We start from the raw sequence: 11,739 nt of genomic DNA on the forward strand, positions 1-11,739 counted from the left end.
CGTCGCCCGCGGCTTCGGGCATCGCCTTTTCCAGGACATACTCCTTTTCCTCCTGCATAAGAACTATGTGCAAGTTCTTTTGCCAGTCAAGGAAGTTTTTCCCGCTCAACTTCTCCTTTTCGAGAATTGATCGAATGTTGATTGAATTGTTGTTTTCCATAGTTAAGACTACAATTGAAAAGAATAAACAAATAAATAACCATTCATACATGCTCTTAATAAACTTAAATTCTAACATACATGCATAATTCAAATTTTATTAAGAATTTTATTCGAGTTTTTGTGTTCCGACAGGTGTGAATAAAATGAATCCAAGATCCTTAATTAAAATCATTAAAGAATTAAGCACATTATGTATTTTTACTCAATTCTAAAATATTTTAGGTAAGAAAATCCTTTGCTAATAGTCTAGAAACTAGTCTTGGTTGATAGGTACGTCTAAGAACTTATTAGGTAAACCTATCTCATTTGCCACGACATAAAAGGACTCCTTACTTAAATCGTTGAGTTTTACCAAAACTAACATGTACTCACAACTAATGTGTACCTTACCCCTTTAGAATCAATAAGTAACACCTCGCTATGGCGGAAAACTATTACTAGATTGATATAAAGGTTATCCAAGCAAGCATTATCTTGGAATTGCACCTTTTAACTCAATTTTAAAGTTTGGAACTTAGGGCTCTTACTATGTTGGTTAGCTTTTAAGTTAACTAAAATCCTTAATCATGCAACATAATCAAGCCACAATCTTATGCATAATATCAAGACATATTTAAAGCAATAAATATCTCAAAGCATGCATAAGATTTAAATGTGATCTAGTATGGACCGACTTCATCTTGAAGCTTCAACTTCAAACTCCATCTTGAAAATGGATTAGAAACTCCGTCTTGAATTTCACCATGGGAGGCGCCATTTTCTTCAAATAGGATATGCTATAATTAAACTAATTACAGCTATTTGATGGTATGCAGACCATATTTAAATAAAAACTTTGGTGCATTAGACCAATTTTACATTCAAATTAATGGTACGCATACCATATTTACTATCCTATATGGGCCATACTAGTCACTTTCCGCAACCTGCAAACAGTACATTTACAATATACAATTCATCCATTCATTTATCAATTAATGGCCCACTTAGCAAGTTCGTAGAAAAATATGCATCACATCAATATTTGCAGCAATTAATCAAAGGTTCCAACAATCTCTAAATTACTCAACCTTATTAGTTCTAATCGAGTTGTTTTAACCTTAAAGGAATATAGACCTAATCAAGAGTTTAATGACTAAAAGCTCCCACTAAAACAAAAAATTTACATGCTTTACTAATTTTAAACATAAAATTGTATTTCCTAGTTCAACCGGAATCTTACAAATTCAATTAAAATTTAAAGCTCACTTAAATAATTTTAAATCCCTTTAGTATTTTCCAGTTGATTAAAATTAATTAATTATAATTTTACCAAGATTTTAATTTTATTAAATAAATAGTATAAAATAAATTATAATAATTAAATTAACAAAATTAAATTCCGAGAAAAATTAAAATTACGAAATTAAATTAATTTAAATCGTTGTTCAACGGAAAATTTAAAACGAAAATGACCCAAGAAACTAAGGCAAGGCCGTAGGCCAAAGCCCACGCCTCACCCAAGCCGTACAGCAGCAGCGCCCATGGGCCGCGTGCACGAGTGCAGCGCCCATGGCCTGTTCTGCCGATGGTCGTGTGGTGCATCGCAGCAAGCCACACAACAGCCAACGATGTGCTTGCTCCATGTGCGATGGGAAGTGGGCTAGGTGCAGTGGCACGCGAGCTCCCTTGCTCAGCGTGCTGCTTGCCCTGCCTCTTGCCTTGCGTTGATGCTTGTCGCCTTGCTCGATCACTCGCACAGCACACACCGCACAAGCCCTGTGCCCGCGCGCGCATGCTCGTGCCTTGCTCGATACCTACTACCGCATGGGCGACGAGCTCCCTTGCTCGTCGTCGCATGCCCGCACCATGCAACACCCATTCAGGGTAACACTTAACTTCCATTTCTTCGTGCGTGCAAGATTGTGAACGATTCATAAAAATAAAAACTTTTATAATTAAATTTAACGACAAATTCCATATTAATTTCACTAAATTTAGGCGAAAAATCAAAAATTTATTAATTAAATTAATTTTCGATTACATTATTTCTTAGGGATTAAAATCTAGGTCATAGATTTTAAAACTTTTCAACTTTAACAAATTTCATGGTGGTTTTTTAATCATAGGATCCTAATTAAATTATCAATTAATTATGAAAATCAAAACAAATTCTATATTATTTGAAATTCAACAAATTAATTATAATTACGAATTAGGTTGTATAATTAACAAAATTAGACCTTAAAATTGTTAAATATATACAGTAGGTCAATCATAAATTCAAGATTTACATACAAGATTCGCAAATATTTAATTTAACATCATAAAAATTAAAAAATTTGCATTCGAAAAACTAAAACCTCCGAAAAGTCATAGTTAGGCTTCGAATTTGGGAATTTTGGGTTCGGCATCAAATCTTTTATTTTTGTCAAAATTTAAAAACGTCGTTTACATGCGAAATTCACTATAAAAACAAAAGATTTCGACCATTATTGACAAAACTGCCGAAAATCCTACGAACATATACTCAAATAATTGCACGAATTTGCAATCAATTACAATCACGAAATTAATCACCCCTTTAATTCATTGCAAATTTATAAAATTTAATCCAGATTAACTATAATTGATAATGGAATTAATTAGAGGCTCGTGATACCACTGTTAGGTTATGAACAATATAAACAATATAATTCATGCGGAAAAACCATAAAGTCAGGAATCCAAATTAATGGCCACATTGTCAATTAGCATAATTTAAGGTACATACAATGTGATGCTTGCCTTCCCTAGCTGCTCCCGAACGGAACAAGAACAATTCTTTAGAGCTCCAAGTGTCGCCCCTCCGTAGATAGTCCACAACACGTTCGGATCCGCCTTAGGTTCAACCAACTAGGATATTCACTAAGGTTTTATGCACTCGGTTAGGCTATAAATTATGTTCTCCCTTGAACACAATCTATGTAAAGTATATGTTATATGTTGTATATATTGTGAATGCTAACCACATATTTATAGAGTAGGAATAGAGAATTAGAGTTCTACTAGGAAACCAATTACTAATCTTATCATGATTATAATTAGTTAGAATCATAGGATTAATTAAACACCTAGCTAGTGTTTGAATCTAATCCTAACTATCTAATTTTAGTAGAAGTGGGAAAACTATACTTAAGGTCCAAATTACTTGGCACCAAAGTAATCGTACAAGTCTTGGTGCACAAGACGAACGTCACCAACGCAGCAACGAAGGCCCATGCTGGCGCGCGGGCCTGGCCAGGCCCAAGCAAGCCACGCTGCTGGCCTTCGGCCCGCTGTTGTGCTGCTCGTGCCTTGTCGGTCGATGCTAGCCCATTGCTTGTTGTTGGCCCATCGCACAATGCCAGCGCCCAGCTGGGCGCACGGTCTTTGGGCTTGGCGTTGGCGCTGGGCCTTGTGCCTAGCGATGGTGTTGGGCCTTTGGGCTTGGCGTTGGCGCTGGGCCTTGTGCCTAGCGATGTGCATTTGGCCCTTGCTCGTCGAGTGATTGGCCAGCTCCCTCGCCGGCATGTCTCTCGTCGTGCTTCCGATTCGTTTTCCGATTCCGGAATTTATTTCCGTTTCGAACAATATTTACGTTTCCGTTAATATTTCCGATTCCGGTAATAATTTCCTATTCCGACAATATTTCCGATTCCGGTAATATTTCCATTTCCGACAATATTTCCGTTTCCGGTAATATTTCTATTTCCGATAATATTTTCCGATATGAACCATGTTTCTGTTTCCGGCAACATCAACGACTTGGATAATATTTATATTTCCGTCATGAACCATATTTTTGTTTTCGGCAACATCTTCATTTTCGGAATATTCTTTACTTTGCCTTTTGAGGATTTCAGCTCCCACTGGAACCGAGATCCGCATTTCTTAATGATCATAATAGAGTACTTTAATGAATAATATATTCACTTAAATACTTGATCCGCTCACGTACTATATGTGTGACCCTACGGGTTCAATCAAGAGTAAGCTGTAGATTAATATTATTAATTCCACTTGAACTGAAGCGGCCTCTAGCTAGGCATTCAGTTCACTTGATCTCACTAAATTATTAACTTGTTTAATTAATACTAAACCGTGTTTATTAGACTTGGCATTAAATGCGTAAATGTAAACTTGGACCAAGGGCAATATTTCCTTCAAGATTGAGTCTGGTTTGGTTCTTTAGCTTTGAGTCGAACTCGCTGGTTCTGGTTCTTTAGCTTTTGTGTCTGGTCTGGTTCTTTAGCTTTTGTGTGACTATTCTATTCTTTTGTGCCTATTCTGGTTCTTTAGCTTTGAGTTGAACTCACTGGTTCTTTAGATTGAGTCTGGTTGATAGCTACATGGATTGACCTGAGCCTAAAAATATGGACCTCACTGGTAAAACACTCACCAAAAAGCTAGAGTATAGAGCTAACTCAGTCTAATGATAAGCTTAATGTATATGGAGTGTAACCAAAATAGTATGATATATTTAGCACCTCCTACACCATGCACTTACCTTTTAGAGTAGTCATAAGCTGATTGAGGGAAAATTAATGATACAGATATCTTGGAGAACTGGACTTTTGTTTTATATTTACTTTACGGTGGACCATGTTGTAAAGATCATAATGCTCCCATTGAAAGTATGGGAAGATGTTTTAATTATTTAAATTTGTTTAATTTGTAGGTATTCTTATTTGGGTGATTATGCTCCTAAGCTAAGAAACTGTTTACAAAGCTTGCAAGTGTTTGTTTCAGCATATTTCTCATAAAAAATTTCCCAATGTGGTTGATGATGTTCTCTCTACTGGTCTAGAGTGGTTAGGAATGAGTTTGCTTACATCTTGACTTCTCCATGCCTTACAATGGAGGAACCCGGTATAGCTTTAAGCCTATATGTTTTTTGGGCGTTGTTTTCAAAAATTAGTTTCATGCAGGAAAAAACAGACAACGGACTATAACTTCCAATTAAGAGCTACCCAAGTTCAATTCACAATTAAAATGAGATTAGAGTGGGCACATGTAAGGGTAGAAAAGTTCAGATTGGTTGAAACGAGGTCTAATAAGTTTAGATAAGGGGAAAACTTGACTCTGCTTCTCCATGCTGCCTTGGAATCAAAACGGATGACTGTTGCATTATTTATTTACTCCAATTTATTTATTCCAGGTTTTTTCCATGCTTTTGGAGAATACATTCACAACCATTTTGGATATGGCTGGAGTTTTACTGCCTTTCTTGAAGTGGTTTATTAGCAGAAGCACCGGGAATGGTTTTAAGATTCTGAATTGTGTAGTCCATTCTCCTTGGAGTACAATTGATATTATTGGTCATATAAAGCTGTATGTGCCTGACTTATGTTCATATACCCCTTCCCTTCATAAAGGATTGCTTTGCCATAGTTTTGCATGCTGGTTGACTCATTTCTTGAAAATATGCTGGTATATGCGTATATATGCTAAATGAATTTATCTTTGGTTCTGCCCAAGTATATGCGTAGCCTGTATATTATGGTTTTCTATGCTTTTATCCAATAAAATCACATTAATTTTGGGATTATGTTTAAGTGCATATCGAGATTTTCAAGGTTTTGTTGCTCTTTGAGCTGAGTTTTCTTCTTGTTAAAATAAATATCGACAATCCTAAATTTTGTTCATCTTCTTTAATTTATACGAATGTCAATCAACTAAGGAGAAATTTCCAAGGCCATATTTTCAAAATTATTCTTAGTTGTACATTTCCTCATTTTATTAGTTGCAACACTTTCCTCTTACGGAATTATCATATTACTTGCAACCAAATTTGAAATGGAAAATTTCCACGCGTGCTATTACAAATATTGTGAGCAAGTGGTTCATTTTTTACTTAATTGTCTTTATCAAGTACTCGGTACCATAACTAAATAAAATGGAGGAAGTATGAATTCTCAAAATCGTTCCTTGTGATGTGTACTATGCTAATCCCTGGGAAACTGGGATTATTTTACAAATGTAGCTCCTAAAGTTGAGATTTTTTAGAGTTAATCCAAACTTGAGATTAATCTAAAAGGATGAAAAGAAGTTCGGATTAAACATGTTACTGCTTCCTTTTCTTTTCTATCCATCCTCATCTATATATCCTATAGTTAATCTTCTTTGATATTACTTCTATACCATAAAGTAATTCTTTACATTTCATGGCCTGATCCTTACGAAATGTTGTGTACTATACTACTATGTACTGATTAGTGCTTTGGCATGTCTCTTTATGTGACATGAAAGCTTAAATCCAGTTCCAGGTAATTCCCCTCTAAATGTTGTCTTGTATGCATTGTTTATGTTAAGTTGAGTCTCATATTATATTCATGTATCCCCCCACCCCCATTTCTTTGAACGTTTTTTAGCAAAACTATATTATTCTTCTATATTGTTCTACAGGTCAAACAATCTACTCTTTTCATCTCTGGATTGCAATATGAGATGGTTCCTCCAATCCATATGAAAATGTTGTACGCCAAAGCAGTTGCGCATAATAGACATTGCTATTTTGTGGAATTCCCTACTAGCATGCATATGGATACATGGCTTACTGGTGGAGATTGCTATTGGAGAACAGTTAATGAATTTATGGAACAACATGTATCTGGAAATATACACGACGATTCTAACTCCAGTAGCAATGGTAATCTATCTTGAACTCGTTTTCTACATGCCTGATAAAATACATGCTTCCTCTATTTCCAGTAGAAATGGTCTTTGGCCTAGCATACATGTTTGATTCTGCCACTCCTCGCCCTCCTGAGACGCGGAAGTTAGAAGGGTTCAATTGTATACAAATGTAAGTTAAACGTACAAACCCAATTACAACTCATTATATTATATCAATAAAAACACATTCCATATTTAATTTCTTTATTGAAAGTAATATGGTTAGATTTTTGATAGAGAACTAAAGTGTTGTAATTATTGTTTATGTAGGGCATATAGAATTTATTGGACTAATCTTGAAAATGATAAACGGAAGGTTAAGTCACAAAAGATACGATTCATACAGATGAAGGTACTAATTAAAGTTTGTACTGCTTATAATCTCTTACTCCCTCCGTCCCATATTAGTTGTTACACTTTCCTTTTTCGGCCGTCCCAGATTAGTTGTTACACTTCTAAATAAGGAATGACCCCACAATTATTATATTGTCTCTCTCTTCCCACTAAATTATTTTTTGTCCCCATACCCTCTCTCTTCCCACTAAATTATTTTTTGTCCCCATACCCTCTCTCATTCAATTAAAAAAAATACCCCACTAACTCTTATCACATCTACTTTTTCAATAAAATAACAATTGATAACCAAACAACCACTTATCATCTAAAACTTTGTGCAAAGGTAAGTGTAACAACTAATCTGGGACGGAGGGAGTAATTTGAAAATCTTTGCTTTGACATATATGTGCCTCATTTGTGTAAATAGTGTGCTCAACAAGTTGAAGCAGTTGTTAGTGGTTATTATGTGATGAAGTACATGTTAGGTTATGATACATATGAATAAACATAAATCATGCGGAAAAAACCATAAAGCCAGGAAACATATTATTTACCCATAATCATTTAGCATAATTCAGATGCATACACTTTGTAGCGTGCCTTCCCTAGCTGCGCCCGAACCTAACAACAACAAGTCTTTAGGACTCCAAGTGTCGTCCCTCCGTAGATAGTCCACAGCACGTCCGGATCCGCCCAAGATTGACCAACTAGAATCGCCCTTAAGGTTCTTAGATTTTCGGCTATTTGGGTGCAAGTGTTTGGCTGATTTTTGCTTAAAATCATACCTTGAATACTTCAATAATCCTCTGTTAAATATGTGACCCTAGGCCTATATTTATAGAGTTTATGGAAAGGAATTGGAATCCTACTAGGATACTAATTAGCTTAATTAGAATTATATTAAAACTCTTATTAACTATTTTATCCTATTAGGATTAGGAATTTAATCTTTGAACAAACCCCTTTAGATTTAGGATTTGTATCGGACACAAACACCTACGAGCACGACTCTCGCGAGCGCTCAGCCCACGCAAGCCTTGCGGCCCACGCGAGCAGCGCAGCTCGCAGCCCACTCGTGCGCGAGCCTTGGCCTACTGGGCCTAGCCTTGCGCTGGGCCTGGCGTGGCCTTGGCTGCCTTGTGTGGCGCGCATGCTTGCTGGACGCGGGCCTGGCTTCGTGCTGGGCCTTCGTCTAGCAAGTCTCGTCCGATGCTAATTCGTACGACGCGCTTCCAATTAATTTCCCGATTCCGAAATTCATTTCCGACACGAACAATATTTAACATTTCCGATTCCGGAATTAATTTCCGTTTCGAACAAATATTTAATATTTCCGTTTCCGGAATTATTTTCCGATTCCGATAATATTTCCGTTTCAGACAATATTTCCGTTAATTGCAATATTTCCGATTCCGGCAATATTTCCATTTCCATTAATATTTTCCGATACGTACCATGTTTCCGTTTCCGGCAACATCTACGACTTGGATAATATTTATATTTCCGATACGATCCATATTTCCGTTTACGTCAATATCATCGTTTCCGGAGTATTCATTTCTTGCTTATGACGATCTCAGCTCCCACTGAAACCAAGATCCGTCGATTCCGAATATCCATAGATGGAGTATTTAATGCCATTAAATACTTGATCCGTTTACGTACTATTTGTGTGACCCTACGGGTTCAGTCAAGAGTAAGCTGTGGATTGATATAATTAATTCCACTTGAATTGAAGCGGCCTCTAGCTAGGCATTCAGCTCACTTGATCTCACTGAATTATTAACTTGTTAATTAATACTGAACCGCATTTCTTAGACTTAATATTATATGCATACTTGGACCAAGGGCACTATTTCCTTCAGTCTCCCACTTGTCCTTAGGGACAACTGTGCATTTCCTAATTCCTTTATCGCTCGATGCTTCCTCTTGAACATAAGGTAAGAGTTGTCATCCTTATTATGTCCAGAGGTGTTTCTCGGTTTCAGAGTTCAACTGATCAAATAAACAGATAATCATAGCCTATGATTCATCCGAGCACGGCCATGCATTTTACAGTTTCTAGCTCTCCGAGTGGCCTTGTACAACTTTTAAGCATCTCATCCCGATTTATGGGAGGACATTCCCAATCTTGCGATCTTGAGATTAGACTTCGTTTGATAGGTGATTACCTGAGCGTTGCCTTTATAGCCTCCTTTTACGGTGCGACGGTTGGTCAACGTCAAAGTAACCAGTTCTCAAACAAGTAATCTCAAATCACTCAGGTATTGAGGATTTAGTGTCTAATAACTTTAATGAAATTTACTTATGACAGATTTTCATCTCTTACAGTAAAGTTTCATAGGTCTGTCCGATACTAGTCTTCCCAAAGTAAGTATCTATGCAAATGATTACGACGCTGCCATGTCCACATAGTTCAAGAAACAGAACTACTAGTCATCTTGCATTCTAGTCGTCTAACGTTTTCTATGCGTCCATCTTTATAGAAAACTCCGACCAGGGACCATTTTCAACTTTTGACATTCAAGTTCACTTGATAGACATTTCTTAGTCACAGGACTGGTCCTGACAGTCTATCTTGAATATTTCATCAATTTGAAGGGACTCATCATTTAATATTAAACCAAGATTAAATGGAATATGAAAATACATTTCATATATGATAAATGTTCAACCCTAATGTTTTACAACCATGGGCCTCAAACCCATCTTTAAAACAGTTCATGGAATTCAAAGCTATGCTTGATTTCCAGTGCTACAATGTGAGTGTTGCTTCTCACTTGTTGCATAGGTTTAGTTATCATGCTTTGCCAATCTCAATATCCTTTTCATCGAATGTTCTTCGAGATATGATGATAAGATCTTTTGAGTATGTTTATTTTGTGATCTAGTCTTTCTTGCTACATTAGTGGTTCTACGCATTTTGCAATGAAGAACCATTAAGTCAACAGACATGTGATCTTCCCAAGTTCAATGAAGAACTCATTAATATAAACAACTCTGTTTTATTGCTTCTTAGGCAATAAGTACTTTTACTTCAATTGTATAGGTTGCCAGTGATGCTTTGTTTGGATTTACTCATCCAAGCAGTTCAAGATATGTGGAAGACTTCCCAACTATATCTTGGAACATAGAAATTAATATTTAATTTCCCACGCAACAACTCATGGTCTCCAATCCATGTTTCCATTTCAAAACACGATGCTCTATATCTCGTCCTTGCCAATGGTTAACTCTAAAGGGATATTGCTTGATCCTTTACCAGTGTTTATGCGTGCAGCATCAATATTTAGCATATCTTTATTTCCTTGAATCAAGAACTACTCTTATGTACCTTTTCAAGTACCATAAGTTTTCCCTGATCTCAATCTAGTTGATCTTTTCTTAGATCAATAGAGATTGGTATATGTTCGTCATGCCTAAAGTCATACGATACGTTTTCGGCGATCCTTATACTATATCATACATGATAAATTCTTTTGCAGAATAATTCCCAATTGAATTCTATTCATGTAACTTTAGCTCATTCTAGTTTCAGTAGATACTAAATCCAGCTAAATTCTTTGACATATAATATAGGTTAAGAATCTTACTTAGATCCTTTGATGTTTAACTTAGTAAACGCTTATACATAGTTCAAACATCTTTTACTTAGATTTATTCACATGGGTCGAATATCTCCAATGGAGTATTTTGTGTTTGATTTAGTAAATGCCATTACTTAATCCAAAACAATATTATAAGATCTTTGTAAATAGATCTTAATACCCAGTATGTACTAAGTTTCGCCATGGTCCATCATTGATGAATAATTTCAAATCTAAGTCATTAGCATTTGAATGTTATTTCACAATAGAGAGATATATGTGTGTGATACACATAGGACCAATTAAGTTTTATGTACTCCCACTAAACTTCTTATATATCTATAAGAATCATGTACATTTTATGAAACGAAAATACTTATTAGCTTCACTAAAATACAGTTCTAATTCCCAATTGCTTGCTTAAATCTGTACTTAGATTTCATAAGCTAGCATTCCTTTTCAAGCATTATTTGGATCCACAAATCCTTTGACATACCATGTACATAGTTTATCCCAACATTTGATTGAGGAATACTTTTTTTTCATCCAATTTCCATATGTACCAATATGCAATCATTGCTTGATTTATAGACTTGAGCATTACGATTATGCATGAGGTTTCAACACAATCCACGCCGTGAATTTGCTTGTAACCTTTAGCAACTAATCTATCTTTGTGTGTGAACACAATTTCATGTTTGATGGTTTTTATCCTTAAAACAAACTCGCAACCAATAGGTGTGAAACTATTCTTGCAAATCAACAAAATTTCAATTTTGTCATCAAAACATTGAGTATGTTTTATGGCCTCTAACCATTTAAAACATTTGAGTCTATATATGGCCTCTAACCAATTTAGAGAATCTGGGTTTCGTCATAGCTTTCTTACGGGTCACAAACTCATTAATCTACATGATAATAGTTTGACTGCAAGTTGTAGGTTTCTTCACTATCTAATAGAAGAATCTCATAGTTTCAT

General features: G+C 35.8%; 1 protein-coding gene across 1 annotated transcript; it reads left to right on the top strand.

Annotated features, from left to right (window-relative positions):
• The first annotated feature begins 5,154 nt into the window (after positions 1–5,154).
• On the top strand, positions 5,155–6,971 carry LOC130463405 (alpha/beta hydrolase domain-containing protein WAV2-like). Its single transcript, XM_056832530.1, has 4 exons — positions 5,155–5,175; positions 5,321–5,443; positions 6,568–6,811; positions 6,874–6,971. Exons 1-4 carry the CDS (start codon positions 5,155–5,157, stop codon positions 6,969–6,971), a joined length of 486 nt encoding a protein of 161 aa, XP_056688508.1.
• Positions 6,972–11,739: the final 4,768 nt, after the last annotated feature.

This window comes from Spinacia oleracea, chromosome 1 (genome assembly GCF_020520425.1).
Source record: "Spinacia oleracea cultivar Varoflay chromosome 1, BTI_SOV_V1, whole genome shotgun sequence".
In the NCBI taxonomy this organism is placed as follows: Eukaryota; Viridiplantae; Streptophyta; class Magnoliopsida; order Caryophyllales; family Amaranthaceae; genus Spinacia; species Spinacia oleracea.